The following is a 23,354-nucleotide window of genomic DNA, read 5'->3' as shown; positions in this document are numbered from 1 at the left end:
TGGCCAAGAAGCCTCCAGTCAGCAGAGAATGGAGGGAAGTTTTAAACTAGTTGCTGAAAAGTGAGTCCTGAAAAAAATTATATATATAAAGGGGGGCGTGTCCTGAACTCATAGCTAAAGAAGAGGTTCAGGGAGGGAAAGTGTGCTTATTTCTTTAAAAAGACACACAGACTATAAGTTGTCTCCCATCTCAGTCCTACTCAGAGTAGACCCATTGAAGTTAATAGACATGATGAGCTAAGATTCATTAATTCTAATGGGTCTATAGTGAGTAATATTTAGCTGGATTCAACTCTTTAGACATAAATCATAAATAAAAGTATTCTCAGTCGGGCTTGTGAAGATACTTTATGTTTAATACATCTGAAAAATGCATATACAAAGAACTTAGACATGGAAAAAAGCATCAGTTCAACACTAACGAGACTATAAGAATTAGAATTTGGGAAGACTGAGAAATATTAAGCCAGAGTATAGTTCTAGTAAGATCCCTATTAACACTGGAGTCAAAGACCCTCACATGGTGTGTTATACTAAGCAACAACCTGGGGAGGCAAGAGCTGCTGACACACAATGCACTTTTAAGGTAATTCCTCTACTGGTCCCCAAGGTGCCGTATTGAACATCTTTCCCATCCATATTTTCTCCTGATGGAGGCGTATCTCCTTCCCCCTCTTCAAAGAGAATGCTAAACCGTTTTGCGGCATAGTCAGCTGGTTAGCTTCAACCCTCCATTACAGCAGGCAAAGGCCATGTGTGGGTTTCAAAATCTCACTCATGTGGCTGATCAGAAGCCTCTGCTTGCCAAGAGAGAGGCTGGTTGTTTAGCGAATCCAATGGACTGCACTAACTTTAAAAAGATGCAGTTCTCCCCTTTCAATTAATGCCTAATAATGTCAAGTTTTGAAAACTAACTACAAATGAATTAGTAATTGGCAAAGTTAGGTGGGGTTTGTGTAGATGTGTGCGTGCGTTACACACCCAAAAAAAAAAAAAAAAAAAAAGCTTTTGGCGTAATATATAAACAAAAGACTTGTTTACACATTTCATGTTTTAAAGGGCAAGATGGGAATTTCTGACCTGCTTGGAGAAAAGAAAGGGAAACAGATCGAAGGCAACTTCAGAGGAGGTGCAGGATGAACTACACCCCTCTTCAATGGAGCACCAGTTTTGGGACATTCTCATTTCCAGAATACGTTCCAAGGACTGAAACCTGCTCCCCCTAGACTGCAAGCTGGCCACAGAAGATCAAAGAATCCAAGCAGCGCCAGCCTAGCATGATGGGGAAAGGCTTGGAGGCCAGAGCCTAAAAGTTAGTCTGTTACAGAGAAAAATCACCACAAGCATGCCTGAATTTTAAAAACAAAGAAATTAAACAGTAAACAAACAAAAAACCCTAGTACTGATCAGTGTTTGCTGAAATACAATATTATTATTATTATTATTTTTTAAAAAAATTCAACTAACTGAAGGGCACTGGAGGAAGAGCACTAACATTTGCATCTCACACAGGGAGCGAATGGGAAGAGGGTGCACAACATTTGTCATTATTGCAAAAACAAATGGGAAAATCTGAATCTTTAGTTTGATTTCAACATTGCTTTTAGTATGACATCAACACCAGCTTTGCAGAAGGGGGCCGTGAAGGGATGTTCATAGCAGCACACATCTGCGGCTCTTCTTCGGCTCCGGAGGCTCCAGGGCAGCCAATATCGCCTCGTCAAATACATTCTTTAGGCCTTTCTGAAAAGGGGCAAAGAGAAAGGGGCTGTCTCATTTTCTGGGTTATTAAAAGCAAACCGTGTTTTAAAAAGCCCACAAAGACAAAGTTAAAGATTGAGTAGAGAGAAGATCCTGCAGTGAAGCAATATTCCTTTCCGAGTGTTTGAACCTTGTTTATCAGTTTTTTAAAATGATAATAATAATACAAAGCACCCAACATTTAAGCCTATAAAACAGCCTGAGGACATTTTCGGCAAGTCTCAATATTTCAAGAAATGAAGTATATGTACTAAAGCAATTCCCATGGACCGTGTGTGTGTGTGTGTGTGTGTGTGTGTGTGTAAGTAATATTACAACTCACATGCTAATGACAAGGCATTATCCCCTGTGTTGAAAAAGAAGTAATGATCCAAGGAAAGGGGGCAAGTGACACCCAGGTTAGATTAGCAAGCAAGCAAGAATGGAGAATCCTTTGGCACAAATCAGCCAAGCCGTGTGACGTACCATGTGTTACTGAAGCAGCAGAAGTAGACTTGGAAGCAAGGAATGGTAGTAGACTTCAATAATGGGAAAATGAACAGGTAGGTACTATAGTGTATAAATGTTAAACTGAAGCAAATGAATGCAGACAGGAATAATGCTTCATCAGGCATTTATACAAACAACTAATTTTAATTTTGAAATGTAAAGAACTACAATTGTATGTCTTTTCCTTCCTTCAGACAACAGAAGCCAAATGGTATGACTTTGTTTTAAAGAAGTTTTACATTTTACAGTTGCAAGTTTTGAGAATGAGTAAAAATAAGTGATACTGTGTCACTGAAAACAGAAGTTAAGACGTCTGTCAAGCAGTAGCAGGTACACCAAACTTCCTTCCCCTCCCACTTAGAGGACCAACAAATACTCCACTACAGCACAAACAGCCAAAGCAACAGCAAGCCCCACTGCACAGAGGAAAACCAGAAAATCCTTCACCATTTCAGCATCACTTGCAGGTCACTATGTCAGGTACAATCATCATGCAAATACAGTTAACAGAGCCACAAGAGAGAAAATGAATTGCACATCACTTCTCATTTGGATATAAAAACTCTTAACCAGGTTTTCACTTATTCCTCTCAAGTTTAACTTTTGAAATAGACCTTCAGTCCCTTAGCAACCTAACTTATAAAGCTATTAAAGATCCAGCAACCCAAGAAGCAAAAGGTTTAAGCGAGTCCAGTTCATGTTCCATAGCCATAACGAATTGTATAAGCAGTTTCCAATCCAAAAGCTAATACAGAGTTTGCTCTAAGACGTTAAGTAAAGACACAGCTTCTTTCAATCAGGATGGTTTTATTTGTTTTTCAACCAACTTTCTACAGCAGCAGGACAGAGGAAGCAGCAACAAGAAAGGAAAAAAAGAGGAAACTGTTTTAGAATATACAGCATTTCCGTTTGGGTTGAGTTTCCGGAGGCTCGAGGGCAGCTAGGATAGCCTCATCAAACACATTCTTCAGACCTCTCTATAAGACAGAGGGAAGGAGAAAAAAATAGTAGCCAGGTTAGAGGATTAGAGAGAGACACAAACACACACACACTCACACAAGCAGATACAAAGAGCATTCAGGATAAAGGTGGTCAGCAAAGCAGATTTACTTTGTAACAAAGTAGATCTTTGAGGGAAAGAGGAAACAAGACAAGCACAGCAGAGGCTTAGCAAGAATGCTACCTGGATACTGTAGATGTTTTCTTACCCTATGAGTGAAATATTGTAACGTATCTCTTTCCAAAAGGAGCTTTGTAAGTTAAAAGGAAGAGCTGAAAAGTAGTTGTGTTAGTGAACACCTCAAAGTTGCATGTCCCTCTCAAAATGAAACAAAATCTACTCAGGAAGGCTCATTCCTGGCACTGCCACCACCACTGCCAAGAAAATCACAAGGTAGTTGCTCATCTAAGGGTACGCCCTGCTCAGCTGCAGTCCCTCCCATTTCACATCCTGATGGCACTTGCTCTGGGTGACCATCTGCTGCTGTCAAGTTCATTTCAGCAGCAACACCTACCTACACAGAGTATTACGAAGGGAGAGCCCCACAGGCAATACTTTTGGCCAAATGTAGCCTCTAGTTATTTCAAAACTTACTGATATTACAGCAAAGGATGGGTGAGGTTAGAACCCTCATAGGGTGGCATGTCCCGGGAATTCATTTGCTGCTCTCCAATTTCATATTGCTACTCATGAGTAGCAAAATACTCACCACCTACTTTCATGGTTTAACAGCATGCTCTGCCAACTGTAGAAGAACCTAATGGATGTAAATGTAGGCTCAAGTGCTGTTCACAAGCAGTTGGGAGGACTGGCTATCAACAAATCTTTCAGCAATTCTCAATGAATGGGAAAAATCAGTACTGTCTCAACCATGTTAAGAGTTAAGACAATTCTACACCACCTCTCTGGGGTTGCCATAAAGTCCAGGGAAGCAAGGATTATTGCAGCTCAAGAACACTGGTTTCGGCATGAACACACACCAGCTTATAAAATGGTATGCTCCAGTTACTGTGTCAACAACAGCAATTATGGCCCCTGAGGTCACTAAGACAGGTAAAAGAAATCAGAAATGGGAGCTCTAGACAACTGTGTGTTCTGAACACCAAGTGAACAAACATTTCTGTCTACAACAGACACATCAATGCACAAACCTGCAGCAACAGGATTTCTAAGAAAAGGAACAGCAACTCTGTAACAGATTTGCCACTGTCACAAATTGACAGATAAATATTTGCAACTGAAACTGAAGACACTGGACTCGCCTAAATCTACTGCGCTATACGCAACCAATAGCCCAGAGAGTGAAAGAAATAGGTCCTGCAAATATACATCTTACCAGCACAAACACCCCACCCCCAAACAGACCATTTTTCATTTATCTGTCTGCTTTAGATAAACAATCTTGCACTGAACAGAGGTTTCATGAAAAAAAATGATGTAAGTGATTAAGTGATTTGACGTCATGGAATAGGCCTACATGATCATCCAAGCATGTAGTAAGCTCAGCTGAATATCCTCTGGAGAGCCACAGAAGGGATTTCCTGCAACCAGGGACTGCATCCCTGTGCCTGCTGTAATCATTTGCCAGCTCCATTACACAAGTATCAGAGTAATAATAAAGTAGTGTAATGGTATAATCTATTACACCATAAAGCAGCAGTTTCTCCCTTGCTTTGTTCCTTTATACAGAAAAGCAATTTAGCTGATCCTGGATTATGAGTGTGAAAGCAACTGTTCTAAATACAATCTCAAGCTTAACATGCTTGTTAACTTTGTTTTAGATTTGTGACAGGCTAGCCTTTGAAAAGCCATTTCACAAAAACAGGTTGTTTTTTTAATTCACTATGTTTTCTATAAATTCTTGCCTAAAATGGGTTTAGGAACATTTAAAAGGCCAAAAGCGATATTATCATTTGAGACAACTACAGGCTACAGCATACAGTAATGAGGTTCCCTACTTTAACTATCACCAATATGCAGCCCTCTGAATGTCTGAACTACAATTCCCACCAACCGAATGGGAGTTGTAGTCCAAAACAACTGGTGAGCACCAGGTTGGCAAAGGTTGCCTTAACTTGGAAGAATTATGTGGAAGATTTCGGCTGGAATTTCTAGTTAGAATCTATGAAATCTCAGAAAGAAGGGCCTGCTGCAGCAATGGGTGAGAGCGCCTGGTGGTCACAGCTCAAAACTACAGTGTGTTTCACCACTTGCGTATACCACCAAGTGATAATGAGAACTTAGGTAAAGCCCTAATGCTATTCACATAATTATAAGCAGAAATATTTCCAGCCCTACGCTTGATGATATTACAGTTCCATGTCCAACTATGTGTTGGTTGGGATTTGGGAAAGGGATTTGTGGGAAGTCACAATTCCCTGACAAAGCCTAATTTCTGAAAAGGTGTCGTAGTTTTGCTGCAGTGCCAGTAATATGCAGGAAAAAGTAACTCAAAACCTTAAGCCATTTACTATTTTGCAAGTTCATCATGATTCTCATGCATAAAATCAACTGATTAGGTATAATTACTATTGCAGTTCCGTAACACCACTGTTTCACCAACATACATGCATTAAATTTAGCTGTAAAGTATGCTATCTCACATATCAGTTTATTTTTATTAATAGGTGTTCCCTGTGCATCAAAGGTAGGTGAAAAACTCATTCAATTCTGTATGTGTTAGATAAGACTGATTTTGAATTGTCAATCATACCGGTCCACTTGTTTTAATTAGTGTTCTTGCATTAGAATCACTCACACTATCACCTAGAACCCTTACAGAATATCAGAACCCACGGTGATGAGATACACAGCTTTATCTGACTATAATTTAGCCGTTTTTTGTAACAATTAACCATCCTGGCAAAATTTGTGTTTGTTCTATTATATGCCCAATGATAAACACGTGTAAGGAAAATAATTTGTTTGCAGTAAAAAATGCTCAAGAAAGTAAGTGCAAAATACTTGATAAATTTTTGAAGCTAGTTCTAGTATCTTCAGGTGAAAAACATTTAAATTCTTCTCATGCAGCTAGAATGAACCATAAAAAACTCACTTCGCCAAAGAGCATGTTTAGCTATTCCACTCTACTATGAAAGAAATAGTCCAGAACACCACAAATGAGAAGCCTTACCTGTGTGAGTGCAGAGCATTCCACATATTTGACAGCCTTCAAGTCCCGTGCCAGCTTTTCAGCAGTCTCAGGAGTGATAGGCTTCTGCTTATTCTTGGCAAGTTTCTCAATTGTTGAAGGGTCATCTCTGAGATCAATTTGGGTCCCAACAAGCAAAAAGGGAGTCTTTGGACAATGGTGAGTGATTTCAGGTACCCACTGAAGAGAAGATAAAATGTGATGGTCATAATGCAAATATCAGGATCCAACAACACAGGACACTTTTTACAAAGCCTGACAAAAACTAGTTTGGGGGTCAAAGCATACTCACCTTTTCTTTCACATTTTCAAATGAAGATGGCGAGACCACTGAGAAACAGACCAGAAACACATCTGTCTGTGGATAGCTGAGGGGCCGTAATCTGTCATAATCTTCCTGTCCTATTAAAATTTAAAAATGACATCAGAAGCCTATATTGAGGGGGGAGGCCTTATAAATGTGCCATTTTTTCCAGATAACTATGCAGGCATACGGGGGGGCAGGGCGAATACTACCATAGATTAATAACTTATTACACCCCAAACAACTTATCTTCCTTGCACCTATCTATGCTCTCAAGATTATGGGCAGACAACAGAAAACTGACAATTTTCATCTAGTATATCAATTTATCAACCGGAAACCAGATCAAGCAGCCACCTTGATTATTTTATAGAATGGTGGTATAAATACCCTAAGAAATTCAGCCTGAGATTTTCAGTTCCATGTTGGAAGAATTCTTTGATACCAATACCACAGGTGCCATGAGTCTGACTTACTCTGATGTCAGGCAGATAAGCAGAAGCAATTCTCCACTTCATCCAGAGAAAAAGCAGCCTATTACTGCCATGCACATTGCAAATTGCCAAATCACCCTGTGAGAAGTAGACACTGCTCTCCACTGACCAGAATTTGGCAAGCAACAACTCCACTGGAACCATCCTTCCTCCCTGCTGATCTGCCACAGCGCTTACTCACATGCACTACACCATCTATGCATAAGTGCCCATCCCAGCCAGGCAAGAACTGGAAGCCTTAGTCACCCTCTGTGCTTAATTTCACAACCTAGAAATACTGTGAAACATCATGAAAGCTGTATGAATGGCAATGTCCACCCTGCCTAAAGGCAAGAAAGGATAGAGTGCTGCCAAAGTAGCATTCCTGGATTGGAAACAGAAGTGTGCACACACAATCCTTAAGACAACATACTGCATAACATAGCCACAAAGGGTGAACTATGCTATTTCATACACCTCAGATGAACTAATACAATAAACCTTCCCCCATTCTCACAAACTATGCTACATCCTCCCTTCTACTCTTCCTGTTACAATGGCTTCTTCCTCTTTACTTCTTTCCCTTTACTGTCCTGTTCATCTTCATTCTGTTCCTTCTCTAGTCCCCCAAGAGAAGTGCCTACCAGATTAGTTCTCAATTCTAGCTGAAACAGCCACTTTTACTAGAAGAGTAAGAGTCTCTCCACTATATTTTAAATCCCTTTCACACCTTCACAAAATGGTCTGAGCTTAAAGGCTGCCTAAGACGTTACAGATGCAGGATAACAAGAGACTGAGCTTCATCACCTGGGGTCAACTGGAAAACACTGCTTTGACCACGTAATACAGTCATGTCCTGCAATTCTGTGTATACTTGATGGTTGAAAGTTTTTTTCAAAAATCGAAAGCCAGTCTTGAAAATTTAGGTAAGCAGCTAGGAAACAAAGTCACCTGCTTTCTCCATGGGTTTAATTTCAAAAGAGAGCTTACCTGCTGTATCAAAGAGGCCTAAGGTATATGGCTCTCCACCAATCATCACTGTTACAGCATAGTTATCAAACACCTGGGGGATAAGAGAGAAGAGGCAGAGTGAAAACATCACCTTCTAAACATGAGCCATACACAGGCAGGTAAACCAACAGTCAAAACAGAAGTGTGACTTTGTGTTCATGACCTATCAGATGGCTGAGTTCAATTATCACCACTAGACACAACGACATTGAAGTTGGCACACCTGCCAATAAAAAGCAGCTTACAAAAACCTTATTATATTCTTCAAAATTTGCAGTTACCACCGTTATGAAGTACAAAGCATAAAGTAAGCAACACAGTAAAACTATAGCCCACTCTTGTCTACTGAAAATCAAATGAAAAAACTGATTGTAACAAGTAGTTAAAATAAATAGCACAATTGTTTCTTTCTCTCTCTCATTTTTAAAGCTGAACAAGCAGATTTGAAACTTTTATTAAGACTCGAATCTTAAAAAGGTTCAAGTTTATGTTAACATTTACATCTTAATGCAGGTAGCACATTGGTCAACTAGTGAAAAATGGGTTCAGGGCTCCGATTATGGTGTAGCAGAATAGTCAAAGCTGAACATTTTACCTACTACACTACATGCATGTGCGAGCAAACATCCACAGAACACAATCCTTTCCAACAGAACATCTTAACTGCAAGCTTCCCATGCTTAGCAAACCATACAATAATGCTTTGTATCATGCCATTGTTTCTTGGTTTCACTGCTGAAGCAGTACAGCAGCAGCCTCTCTCAGATGCTAACTGAAATAAAGAATTGTAATTTCAATGATATTCAGTATGAAATAGGGTGTCTGGACAGTCTATTGTGGAGACCCCAACTTGCAACAGAATTTCCTTTATCAAATGAGATAAGTGAGGATCTTCAGATTATGGCTTTGTAGCAACTCACTTTTATGTTTTATTTAGCTATATAGATACATGCTTGCTAAATGGAAACCAATTCAGTGGCAGAGGGGGGAATGCCCTAAAGGGATACTATAGGTAAACCCTGCCCGTACGTGCCAGTCGTGTCCGACTCTAGGGTTGCGTGCTCATCTCGCTCTATAAGCCGTGAGCCGGCGCCGCCCGAAGACACTTCCGGGTCACGTGGCCAGCGTGACGAAGCTGCAGCTGGCGAGCCAGCACCAGCACAGCACACGGAAACGCCGTTTACCTTCCCGCTATAAAGCGGTACCTATTTATCTACTTGCACTTAAGAGTGCTTTCGAACTGCTAGGTGGGCAGGAGCTGGGACCGAACGATGGGAGCTCACCCCGCCGCGGGGATTCGAACCGCCAACCATACGATCAGCAAGTCCTAGGCACTGAGGTTTTACCCACAGCGCCACCCGCGTCCCTAAAGGGATACTATACTGATCTAAAGATAAGCCTTTAGTTAGGCAGCAATCCACAGTAACTTATAAGGGGGGTCTATGCTCTTATCATAACTAGAGGAACTTGTCTTACACCAGAAAGCCCTGGTTTGCTTTATCATGCTATTATGAGAACCAAGATGTGATAGCCTGAAGGGAAGATCAAAGGAATGCCAAAAGAAGACAGCTCAAAGCATAGCTGCTCACATCCTTAAGATATGAGTGAGAACAAAATACAATGATTTACTGTAGAGCACAGAAGATCCATTAATTGCTAAGGTGTAGGGGTTAGAGATGTAAAGGTATGGAAGACAACTGGGGAAAAAATAATCTGCCAAAGTCTTTAAGTTTTCCAGTGGAAAAATTAGAGACATAGGGGAAAACACGGGAAAAAATTCCCTCTTCTGAACCCTCTTTTTCAGAATGAAGAAAATACTTTTAAGCCTTAAGGTTTAAGCTTAAAATACTATTTTATCTTTACACTATCAAAATGCTTTCCAATAATCATGTAATTATTCTTTAAGGTAAGTGATAAGTAATTCCACTTTTAGCATACTGTAAACATGGAGATCTCACAATTCAATGATTCTCCATCAAGTGAAAACGTTGTCTATGTTTACGAATACCAAGATCAAGAAATAAAATAATAGTTTAGAGTAGAAAGGCTTGTTTCAATCTGTTGAAACCTTCAGTTTCTGAAATTTATTGAAGTAAAATAAGAATTCAGAATTGAATTTCAGTATCTTCCAGACATTGTTACTGAATAAATAAAGGCTTGTGACGCTAGTATTTATAGCAAGCATGGCCAAACTTGGCCTTCCAGATGATCTGGGACTACAACTCCTATCATCCCTAGCTAACAGGACCAGTGGTAAGGGATGATGGGAACTGTAGTCCCAAAAACATCTGGAGGGCCAAGTTTGCCCATGCCTGATTTATAGGTAAACATTTTTAAAAGTGGCATGTGGCTTTCATGTGGTTCATTTTGACCACAATTACTACTACACTTACTTTGTGCTGTGATTAAAAATTTATAACACCGTACTACTTAGTAATTTAACTCAATATTCAAGCTCATCATTTTTTTCTGAAACTAAAAAAGCAAAACTCAACATCCATATTTAATTATGTGTGGAGGACTCCTGAATGGGGTAACTGTGCCCCTGAAGGACCAGGTGCACAGCCTGGGAGTCATTCTGGACTCACAGATGTCCATGGAGGCACAGGTCAGTTCTGTATCCAGGGCAGCTGTCTACCAGCTCCATCTGGTATGCAGGCTGAGACCCTACCTGCCCACGGACTGTCTCGCCAGAGTGGTGCATGCTCTAGTTTTCTCCCGTGTGGACTACTGCAATGCGCTCCTCGTGGGGCTACCTTCGAAGGTAATCCGCAAACTACAACTAATCCAGAATGCGGCAGCTAGACTGGTGACTGGGAGCAGCCGCCGAGACCATATAACACCAGTCCTGAAAGACCTACATTGGCTCCCAGTACGTTTCCGAGCACAATTCAAAGTGTTGGTGCTGACCTTTAAAGCCCTAAATGGCCTCGGGCCAGTATACCTGAAGAAGCGTTTCCACCCCATCGTTCTGCCTGGACACTGAGGTCCAGCGCCGAGGGCCTTCTGGCAGTTCCCTCACTGCAAAGCTACAGGGAACCAGGCAGAGGGCCTTCTTGGTAGTGGCACCTGCCCTGTGGAACGCCCTCCCATCAGATGTCAAAGAGATAAACAACTACCTGACATTTAGAAGACATCTGAAGGCAGCCCTGTTTAGGGAAGTTTTTAATGTGTGACATTTTAATGTCGCCCAGAGTGGGCAGGGTTCAAATAATAAATTATTATCATCATCATCAATACTATGACCTGTTAAGTTAGAGTCAGTCTCTAGTTCTGCTTTTTCTGTTGCAAATAAATTGGAATCTCTCTGAAAGAGGGATTATAGCTTATGTGTATGCTTATCCCACTGCCTCCACTGGTGTTGCAGATTTTCTGTCCCCCACCCCCATGAGCTTGCTACTCCATCTCAAATGCTGGATACATCTGTAATTACAGTTTGAATAAAACTAAGGCTTCTGTCGTTTAAAGAGTCATAAATGCACCTGTTACCAAACAGTACAATTTATGTGCTATATACTTTTCATGGTCTTTAAAGACTGATTAAGTACTACATACATTTCAAATTTTATTTTTAAAAAATCAGAAATTTTACACCTGTGTAGTGATCAAATATAGTTGACAGAGCAAACTAGAGACTTATATAATTACTTATATGAACTGAGAACCAATGGCCTCAACAAAGGAGTCTGCAAATTACCATATCTACATGCTAGGAGAAATACTGATTCCCTCAAACAGAATATGGATTCAGAAACATGGTAAAACATACAAAAATACAATGCCACAGCCATATCATGTATACACAATATTGCTAAAAGCGAAAACTCATAAAATACAGGAATCAACTAATGATATACATGTACCAGTATGTAATTTAACTGACAGCGTTAAGATTCCCTATTCCCCACGTTGCACAGAAAAGAAAAATATAAAAATGTTACTCTTTACTCACCGTTGGTACGTATTCAGAGGGGAATTTATTTGTTGTGTAAGAAATTAGAAGACATGTTTTACCAACAGCACCATCACCCACAACTACACACTTAATCGTCTGCATAGCTGAAGTCTGCTACTTTATCAGGTCCAAGATTAATCTAGAAAGAAAACAATTGCATATTTTTTATAATTTTGTACAATGGGAAATATTTTTTGATCACTATTACAGCTTCTGTATTAGCAACCCAATAACTTTAGTCAAACAGGTCTATGACAGTTGAAGCAGCTAAAAAGTTGAAACAAAAAATTCAGAGGCAAGAGACTTTCAGGAGGAATCTATTTTTCTTCTCAACATCTGATAAGGAACCACAATTGATTAAAGAATAATTTCAAGTTGGGCTCTAGTTTTATTTCCTCATCACTTGGAAACCCAATAAACCTTCATGGAAGCTCAAAGGGCCTACATGATGGAGAAAACATTGCTAAAAAGTTACTGACACGTTATTTAAAAGGTATTCACCATTAATGCTCCCCTACTTTCAAATACTCTAAGGTTAGGAACAAGAAAGAAGCAAGTATTTATGTATGATCTATGTGCATTTTGTATGATTTTGTCTAGGAAGAAATGTGATATATACATACATCTCAACCCACTTCAATTTCTATCTAATCTGAATTTCAAAGTTAATAACAAGCTTTAAATGTCTTGCTCTTGCCAAGCTGGGGACCTCCAGCCTACATATCCGGTACCACAGCTGGAATCTGCCTTCTAACCACAAGCCCTTTCCTTCCTGTTTTGCAAGTAGACACCCAGAAGTAACAATGACATCCTAGCCAACCAAACACACACACTAAACAATTGATATTTTAATTTCAGAAACAATTTCTACTACATAGGAAAATTACTATCTTTCGCACCACACCTTTTGGCCTGTTTGAGATCAATAACATTAAAACGAACCCTTCAAAATATGGCTTGACATGGCATCTAATTCCGCCCTTTGGTGCTCTAAATCAGTTTCCAGTTATTAAAGGAAATACAAATCAGATGCCGCTCTTTTTGCTATTACTGTGGTGAGAGGTTAATGCACTTTTCTGAATATGAAACATTTCAGAAAGTTACATATGCATACATATGCATGCTGCCCACTTCCTTTAAAAAGCCCCATTTAGTACAGCTACCTTAGGGTTGCCATGTGTCCAGAATTTCCCAGAATACTGCAGTCGGAAGAAGTCCGGGTAGAAATCACAAAAAAATAAGTGTCTGGGGAAATCCAGACGTATGGCAAGCCTTGTTGGCAGTGTTGTTTTTTGCAATTTTCCTTAAAAATAGCTTGAAGACTTTCCTGTCCAGATTTTCACTGTTTGAAATGCTAAGATAGCTACAAAAGTACCTTGGTTTAAGAACAGCTTAGTTTATGAACAATTTGGGATTAAGAACGCTGCAAACCCAGAAGTAGGTGTTTTGGTTTGTGAACTTTGCCTTGGAATAAGAACATGTTTCACTTCCTGTTGAGTGTGTTCCATTTGTAAACTGAGTCCCCCGCTGCTATGGGAAAACACACCTTGGTTTAAGAATGCTTTGGTTTAAGAACAGACTTCCGGAACGGATTAAGTTCATAAACCAAGGTACCACTGTGTTTCCTTCATCTAGATAAGTACATTGTTCTTACTTCTAACAGCATAGATACACACTGATCGATGAGGTCACAGCTCCCTCCTACTGTTGGGTGTGTTCTCCTTTGAGTCACTGTACTTTGCCTTGTTCCTTTCATCTATGTGCTTTACTATCTCTTTTGCAGAGACACACCAACACGGAAGTAGGACTGGAAAAGTACTGAGGAATATTGGATAAGGTGGGAGGGCATACATCTAGCTTGCCTTTAGCAGTTAAGAAGCATTATTTAGAAAGCTTTGCTAACACTTGTTAACACCCTCTCATCAAAGCATACCTCACTCAGTAAAGTCCTTATGCTGATGCTCAGCTATGGCAGCACAACTACTTAACAGGGCCTTCTGATGCACGCCCACCCACTTTGAGCACAAGCCACACCTTACTGTGAGATGTAATCTCAGTAGAGCTTTCTTGACTTTCCTTCTCTCACAAGTGTCACATTTTACCTAGTTCACAAAGTGTTCCTACAAAAGTCAACCAACAGGAATGTTACCCATTCTTAGACTTCACCATACCAGCCACCAAAGGAAGATAGGTAGCTCTTCTAATCTTACATATACTACCCTTCAGATCGGAAGAGTAAACTAAAAGGAAAATCCACTGATCATTTTCAGGGTAGCCTGGTTCAAACAATTATGCAGCTATGACTAATTTAAATGAAGTTTCCATTTTGTAAAGCAAAGTGTAGACTAACAATCTGCCATAAGTGGTCAAACACAAGTACAACCTTTATACTAACCTGTAAGAGTAAATAAGAAGCTTTACTAACACAGCCCATATCCACAACTGCCCTGACCTGAAAATATGTATTTTGCTCTGGAGAGAGCCCATGGTCAAGCAAGACTCTCCAGTATTCTTCGATGCTTGGAAAAACATGAAGGTCTGACTTCAGCAGCATTGGGAAATGGTAAGGGCTGTTCCTGATCCTGTGCTGAGCCTGAGACACAAGACGTCTTGCTGCTTTCTGAAGTTTAATGGAATGGGGACATGGCTCCATTCCTCTCCTCAGCTGTGGCGAACAACACTCAACATAATGTTAGAAGACCCTGCCCTTTCCTGAAAGGGGTGGGGCAGGGCCACGATAATACATTTTAGCTGGCTAAATAAGCCAAAATTTGTTGACTCTGATAACTACCTTTCCAGAAAAAGGACTAGCACAACCACAAACATTAACTGAAAGTGGTCATACCTGCAAAATTTAGATAGTTAAAGGGCTTAAAACAAGAATATGAGCTCATATAGGTAGGCTCAGTGGATTATTTTTGTGAACCAGAGATGGAATCTGAACACCAGTAATAAATTCTTTTCTGAGTGGGGCTACTGTTAGATCCCAGTATCAAGCCCACAATACACAGATGACAAACACTGTGCCATACTTATAATGCTTTGATGCCCAAAGGTAGATTTTTCTCTAATCTCATTACATGTAAAAGTATGAGAAAAGTATTTTAGAAAGTATGGAGTGAGTATCTAGAGATTAAAACTAGGTATATATTAGTTTCAACTGTTGTTTTAAACCTGAAAGCACTGGATGATACCGTTTAAAGAAAACAAAAAATACAATCCTGACTTTTTTTTAGTATTCACCCTGGTATTTGCTTTCCTAATTTTGAGGTGAAATGAAAAACATGTTCCCACACACATCATCACCCTGTTCAGATTACATATTCCAAATAGCAGAACACACACACTAGAAACAAGGAGATGAAGAGCACTGAGCAGATGCTTTGCTTCACAGAAGCTCCTAGCAATAGAGTCAACAGACCCCTGGATTATTTATCAAAAGAATTACTGGTGCCCTGAAATCTAAGAAGCTACCTGAATTCCACACAAATAATAACCAGCTGCACTCTTCCTAAACTCACTATGCTAATTTCTTCTGACACACACTAATAGAAAAAAGAGAGCATTGTTATAGCTTGGTTTAAAGCAGTTCTTCATGAACATTTCTAAGCTAAGACTACCTCATCAGTAGTTAACACTGAACAAATTTTTCATTTTTAATTTTTCATCTTTAAATATATTTGAGTAGAATTTAAGCATGACAGAGGCAGGGGGAAGCAAGCCTATGTCTTAAAGGAACCACATAATAGCAAGAGAGTTAGTGTGGTGTAGTGTTTAGAGCAGGCATCCGCAACCTGCGGCCTTCCAGATGTTTTGGCCTACAACTCCCATGATCCCTAGCTAACAGGACCAGTGGTCAGGGATGATGGGAACTGTAGTCCCAAACATCTGGAGGGCCGAAGGTTGGGGATGCCTGGTTTAGAGTGTCAAAACTAGAACCTGGGAGAGCAGGGTTCAAATCTCCACTCAGTTATGAAGCTCACTAGGTGACCTTGAGTCATTCACTGCCTCTCAGCCAACCTACCTCAACAGATTTGTTGTGAAGAGGGGCAGAGCAATGGACACCACCTTGAGCTCCTTCAGAGAAGGTGGGATATAAATGCAACAAATAAATAATAAACAGATAGCAATCAGTCTAGCAAAAAAAAAGGGGGAGCCCCCAAAATGAAAATAGCTATTCATTGTGTGACCCACACAGGAACATGTTAGTATTCACATGGGTCATGACTCACAAGTGTGAGAAACCCTGATTTAAAATGACAAATATAAAGTATAATCAAGATCTTTAAAGTAGGCAAGTGTGCTACTACCAGTCCAATATAACAGGTTAATTTAGGAATGTCTCATTGAGCCCTTGGATCCAGGTTCCATTAAAATAAAAGACCTCAACAACATGCTAAATAAAACTGAATGCATTGCTTTCATAAGATATGAATTAAAAATTCACATATGCATAATGGACATGACTTTTAACCTTTCCTTAAAAAATAATTGATGAATGTAACACCCATGGGCACCACAGTGTTCTCAGACACATCACTGATGCTTGCCAAGGCCCTCTGCCTATCTCTATTTTATGGTTTTTAAAAAAATAATAATGAGGGTTTATTTTTAAGCTTTGGGGTTGTAATGGGGGGGGGGTTGCCTGTCCTTCGTATGCATAGTAAGAGACTTTTTCTTTTGTCTGTGTTTTATTGGTTTGTGGGGATGTACATGCTCTGCCTGCTGAAGGCAGAGTCTGCGCACTGCCAGTTTTCTTCTCTGAAAACTGTATCCTGTGGTGCCCACCACAGTTTCTTAGATTTCCAAATGCTCCCTGGACCCAGAAAGGTTGGGAAACCTGAAAACAATTGCATGGGAAAAGTAATATGAAGTAGAACTCTTGCAATCACAATTTCGAAAGATTCACGTCAATCTCTCTCTCTCTCACACACACACACACACACACACACCCATCCTCAGATAGAAACCTCAAGTTTATGCAATGGAGATAAAAAGGAATAGGAAAAGGAAACTGTTAGATTAACAAGCAATACAAAATAAATTAAAAAAAGAACAGCTTGCTGATTGCTTTGCTAAGCAAACAAGTAAACAACGATTTTTGCAGACACAATTCAACTAGACTAAAGTGTTACAATAGTTAAAGCAGTATATAATTTGTCCCATCTTTCTAGAAACATTGTCCTCTAAAACCAATTGTATTGTAAAGAGGTGCTACTCTCTCTGTAAACTGAGATTTGCCCACATACTCCCTGGGTGGCTACTAACCCACCGTAAAGTCCTCCAAATGCCCTACAGTAATCAATGAGAATTATTCTGGGTGAACATGGCTGACATTTTTCTAACACCATCTATCATCTGTCTGCATAAATGCACAAGAAATATCTGGGTTAACTTCTCTGGACACATACATTAGGGGATTTGATTTATAGCTAACAGGCAGTACATAGCTTCAAGGTCAGATTAAGTGCATCAATTCCTAGGCAAAGAAGACTACAAACACAGAGCCACTACAGAAAGTACCACGTTACCATTTGCTTCTTTCTTATCACAAAGGAAGCTTCATAGGGAGTTTCTATACCAAAAAGTACTATTACATGATTCAGTCTATGCTGGATGCTAGTCAACATGTATCAATATCTAATTATTAGAACATGCACAAGCACACTATGAGAAAAGACAAGTTTGCAGCCATATGCAGAGAGTTTAATTACAAAGTAAAATGGCTTTTATGGCTGTCCTTTTAGTGTCCATGCTTGGAATAAATAACTGATCCTTGTATTGCATACACCTCATTGCACGCATACAGGCTCAAACAACCTAAGGAGTTTCCATCACAAGATTTCTGTGAACATTCTTCCAGTACAATATTTGTTAACAGAAAGCATGCTTCTGGTGGTCTCAATACCTGGGTACCCAATAACTCACTGTACTTTTACACACAGCAGTAAGACTGATAATAAGGGCTGTAGCTCAGTGGCAGAACATTTGCCTTCAATACAGTAGGTCCAAGGTTCAATTCCCGCCATCTCCAGGGCTGGGAAAGATCCCTGCAAGAAACCCTGGCAGATCACTCACTGCCAGTTAAGTGCTGGCAATACAAAGCTAACTGGACCAATCGTCTGATTCGGTATAAGGCAGCTTCTTATGTTCTTATAAGCTAGTTGAAAGGAATTACCACCTCACTTTGCAATGAAACCAACAAAACAAATATGCATTTAGAAGGTCTCAAATTAGTTGTGCAGAAGGCTCAATTATTTCTGGCAGCCACATACACAGATGTGTAGGTGACTATTAGGCAATAGCTTGAAGATCTCAAAACCTTGCTACATTTGAATGCACTTTCTATAAACACCAACTTCATTTTGGTACCTATTGAGAAAACATATATCAAACTGTGTGTGTAAATTAAGATGGATGTTTATTGTACTGTGAAAGTAAACTGTCTTTTTGTTTTCCCCTTTAATAAACTTGCAAGCAAAAAAATTCACAACAAAATCTCATTCCACTTAACACCATCTTTGATCATTAGCTTCACCCCACTGGCCAATTCCTTCTTACACTCCAAGGACCCCAATCTGGACAGATAATAATAAAATCTGAGAATTTATAGTGTCTTCAAAGTGCTTCAAATAATCCTTACAACCATTCTCTAAAGCAAGGGTGTGCAAACTGAAGCCTTCCAGAGGTTTCTTGGACCACAACTCTCATCAGTCCAGCTAAACACGGCACACTGTCAGGGATGAAGAGTGTTGAAGTCTAACAACATATAGGTCAGAAGTTGACTACAGCTGCTCTAAAGCAGCTGTATTATCCCCATGTTGCAGATTTGGGGGCAGGCGAAAGAAGAGGACTGATGCTGGGAGAGAGTACCCTTCCTAAGACCCACTTGTGCAGAGCTGAAATGTGAATCAGGGTTTTCTCAAATGATAGCTCTCCACCATTCTGCAACACCAGCTGTACGTAGAACAGTGGACTGACTCAGTACAAGGCAGCTCCATATGCCAATTGTTTGCAACATGCAATTTATTCTGTGAAAGTACTGTAATGTATTCTGTTCTGTGTGGTAGATTTTAAGATTTGTGAACACCCAGCCACAGTGAAGTTATAGATTCAAGGAGTGCATTAAGAACCTCAAATCTGCTCTTATTATTGTCATGAAACAACAGCCTCATAAATAAGTCACTAAAGTTTCTAGCCTTACTTAAACTTGCCTACTAAGTGGGCTATTGGGCTGTGTTTCTCCTCAGCCAACATACAAATGTAAGCTAGTGGCCCTTCTAGCAGGCTATAAAATTAAAAATGCCTGCTTAGTTTCCAGGCTGCCCACAAACAAGGAGGTTTCCCCTTCTTCATGGCCAACATGAAAATGAAAGAGACTGGGAGGGGGAGTCCGTCCTCTCCCACTTATTCCCCACTTATTCACCCAGATGCATGGGATCCCTTTCTGTCTAAAGTCAGAGGATCTTCTTAATGCAAGGCGGTGATATAGTACCACTAAAGATCAGCAATCTGTCTCCTTGATCTTTCATAAACATCTATATACATGGAGAGCAATGTATATCTGACTGCGAGGCTAAGACAGAAAGGGTGGCTTGTCTATGTGTCACCTAGCCAATTCCAGTCTCCTAGCCACTGAATTATTGGTATTTTAATTCACATACTGCAGGTGGCAGGACAGAGAATACCAATAAAGATGTTCAAGGTACTCAATATACATTAACTTACATCAACCCTGACAACAGTCTTATGAAATAGGCCAGAAATATTAGCATCCTCTTCCAAATATCACAGATGGGGAAAGTCTTAGGTTGGAGCAGCTTCATCTAAGGCCCATCAATCCTGGTCATTGCCCACACTTGCTAGGGCAAGTGAATTGTAGATCAGTGACATCTGGAGGGCCAAAGGTTCCCCATACCTTACCTAAGCCCACCTATGGAGTTTCTGGCAGCAGAGGACAAGGGAGAGGAGAGAAATACTTCCTGAATAGTAGTTAAACCTCTCTACTGATTCACCAGCTTTGGAGTGGGGGTGGGTAGGGAGTGATTATGGTTTTCATACTGCAGAGAAGGGAAATATATTACACCAGTTTTGGGTTCAGACTACATTTGCTGCATGTAGCCACAATGAAATCGACAGGACTTGAGGCAAATCATGGCTAACTTGTCCCATGGATTTCAATGCAACTACTGTACTCAAAACTGCATGCAATCCATAGCATTTAGAACTCACAGCACTTCACACATAAACTGGCTGCAATCCTAATTAGGAGATCAGCATTATTATCATCCCCTATTTTAGCTAAGCCTGAATACAAAATAACTATAGAGTATGTTTTCCCTCCATTTTCCTCTCCATGTTGTCTCCCTCCTTTCCGTTTCCTATATTCTCAGTGACAACAACCTGTCTACAAAACTCCATTTCCCTCTTCAACGTATCTCCTTCTGTACTGCAATACAGGGACCTGCCCTGTCACCCTTTGCAAGCCCATCAGAAGGAGAGACCTCTTCCACAGGGACCCCCTTCACTGACATCTCTCTCTTGGCAGTGTCCTACATTACAGACCTGTCAAGAGACAGGGGCCTACCATCCTATCCTCTGTAATCCCTTCTGGAGCAGAAACCTCTTCTCTCACTCTCTGTAACACCCCCTGAGGGCAAGGGTGAGAGTCAGGGGCATGCCAACAGAGATCCCCTTTCCTCCGCCAGCCTCTCTGCTCCACTGGAAGCCCACTGGAAGCAGGGGTCTGTCCTCTCCTCCCAAGTCCCTCCCAGGGTAAGAAACCTGTCCTCCCATCTGCTCCCTAAGCCCCTCACAAGATGGGGGGGGCAGGGTCATAGTCAATGGAATCCCCCATTTCTCTCCCCCTCCTCCTGCCTCTTTCTTAACAGTTTCCAGCATTCAGAGGGCCTGTCATGGGGGAGGGTGCTGCTCGCAGCTGGGAGGCAAAGGGACATCCCCACCACCTCAAGAAAGATCCTCCCACCCTGCCCTGTATTCTGGTGGGCCAGAGACCGGGTCTCTTCTGCCTTTTTCAGGCCCAGGACACACTTTACACCCAAACATGCATTTTGAGACCGATTTTTTTTCACTATACACACACACATATATATATTTGTGAAGCAGCAGGGGCTCTTGTGGCAGCCCCCCTTAGATCCGGCCACGAATGGTCTCCAGGTGCTGGGTCGGGGGCCTGATCCAACAGGAGCACCGCCCGCCACTCAAACATATATATAGCAAAATGTTTTTATACATTAGGAATGCACGTTTTAACCCAAACGTGCATTTGGGGGAGCCCTTTCTTTCAAGCGGGTCTGAAGCAGACTAAAAAGGCCTGCTCCATATAGGCCTGGATGGGGGGGGGGGAGGGAGAGAGAGAGAGACCCGTCCCTGTTCTCTCTCTTCCCCTTCCTCTGCATTGGCGAGGGCCCCGTCCACGCCCAGCTTGGGGCGGGGGGGAGATTGCGGCGGGGATATACACGGAGGAATGTGGGGGAGGGGGGGAACCGAGACAGGAAGAAAGGGGGGAAAAGACCGAGCGGGGAGGCCAGCCGGTAGAGAAGGGAAGCCGGCGGAAAGGCGGCCCGGTGTCCGCCCTCAGGATGGTGCTGGTGGGGAGAAGAGGAACTGTCTCCTCATAAACGGGGCGCGCGGATAAAGAGCCTAACGGACGCCCCCCCCATCCTCCGCCAGTAGCCCCCCTCCCCCTCTTTCGTCCTTTCTTCTTCCTCCTCCTCACGGAGCTTCCGGTCGCCCCTCCCCCACCTCGCTCGGGAAACCGTTTCCCCTCCCCCCCGTCAATCAAGCGGAAAAGGATAAAAAAAAAAACCCAGGGCGACAGCGGCGGCGTCTTCCCCCCATCGCGCCGCCTCCGCCCCACCGCCAAGAAGAAAACGTCCCCCCCCCCTCCACCCGCGACCCCTCTCCGTACACACCCGGGCCCGTCCGCCTTCGCCTCGGCGGCACCAGCGCCTTACCTCACGCAGGGCGCTCTCGCTCTCCTCCGCCGGGCGTTGGCAGCTCGCTGCGGGGTCTCCTCGCCTGGGCAGCAAGGGCGGGAGGGGGAGGAGGGCCGGGGCGTGCGCGCTGACGTCACCGCGCTCCGCAGGAGGCGGGGCTCCGGGAACGGAACAGAGGCTTCGTCGTTTCGAGTGGGAGGGGGAGCGGATGAGCGGAGCCTATTTCTATTTATTTACGGCGTTGATAGGGCATTCCTTTTCCTCCAAGGGGGTGTACGCGGTTCTCTCCCCCACTCCTCAATACAATACCCCCCCACAACAACAACCCTGTGAGGTCGGCCGAGACTGACTCCAAGGTCACACCCGGTGAGAGCCTTCATGGCTGAAGGGGTGGGATCTGAACTCAGCTCTCTCTCCCAGGTCCCAGTCCTGGGAACTGCAACCAACGAATCCATCTTTATTACGGTCAAATACCAGGCAGTTCCCAGGAACTGTAGTTTAGCCTGCCTGTCTGCAGCAAGCAGATTCCTGGCTATTCTTTATTTTGGCCTTGGACATAGGAAGTAGGCAGATCTAGACAGTTTGACCATGACTCTCAGGATTTAGCCTCCTCAGCATCTCTGGCATAAGAAGTCTGAGCGAATTGTATTTATTATTACGAAATAAAATACCGTATTTTTCGCTCCATAAGACGCACCTGACCATAAGACATACCTAGTTTTTAGAGGAGGAAAACAAGAAAAAAAATATTCTGAACCATGGATGTATGATTTTTGTGGTTTATGCTGTGGCCACAGACATGTGATTTGACGGTGAGTTTGGGGTAGCCCAATGCAAAAATCCTGAGAATCCATGTGGATCCATGCTTTATAACCACGTTTTTGCACCCTATTTTTTTAAAAAACCATGATCTGCTTTTTGCTCCTGGGCAATTCAGCTCCAGGGACCACGCATTCACTCCATAAGATGCACAGACATTTCCCCTTACTTTTTAGGAAGAAAAAAGTGTCCTATGGAGCGAAAAATACGGTATTATTACTATATTTATTCATACCCTGCCTTTTTCCCTGTTGTGGACTAAAGGTTGTTTCGGATAAAGTTAAGAAGAGCTAGAAATATGGCAGGGGAAATAATTAAAAATAAACATTGATAGAATTAAAACTCTCTATATATTATCTATTAAAAACATAGAGATAATTACAATAAAAACAGCACCAGCACGGTAAGAGTAAATTGGGCAGGTTGATTTCT

The 23,354-nt window shown here is 41.7% G+C and overlaps 1 protein-coding gene across 3 annotated transcripts; it reads right to left on the bottom strand.

Moving 5' to 3' along the window:
• Positions 1–335: 335 nt before the first annotated feature.
• Positions 336–22,247, bottom strand: CDC42 (cell division cycle 42). Of its 3 annotated transcripts, none has more exons than XM_081871400.1 (6): positions 22,122–22,247; positions 12,142–12,283; positions 8,169–8,241; positions 6,694–6,803; positions 6,384–6,581; positions 336–1,743 (listed from the first exon to the last, which is right to left on the bottom strand). In XM_081871400.1, the coding sequence occupies exons 2-6, from the start codon at positions 12,244–12,246 to the stop codon at positions 1,654–1,656; spliced, it is 576 nt and encodes a 191-aa protein (XP_081727526.1). In that variant the 5' UTR covers positions 12,247–12,283; positions 22,122–22,247; the 3' UTR covers positions 336–1,653. The 3 variants fall into 3 exon arrangements, with proteins under 3 accessions (XP_081727526.1, XP_081727527.1, XP_081727528.1); XM_081871401.1 differs by having other exon boundaries at positions 22,080–22,174; XM_081871402.1 differs by lacking the exon at positions 336–1,743 and adding an exon at positions 3,038–3,227.
• Between the last annotated feature and the right edge of the window lie 1,107 nt (positions 22,248–23,354).

The sequence above is a fragment of the Podarcis erhardii genome, assembly GCF_964252035.2.
Source record: "Podarcis erhardii genome assembly, chromosome: 7".
Classification (NCBI taxonomy): Eukaryota; Metazoa; Chordata; class Lepidosauria; order Squamata; family Lacertidae; genus Podarcis; species Podarcis erhardii.
Note: the sequence above shows the minus strand (reverse complement) of the source record. Positions and strands in the feature narration are given on the sequence as shown.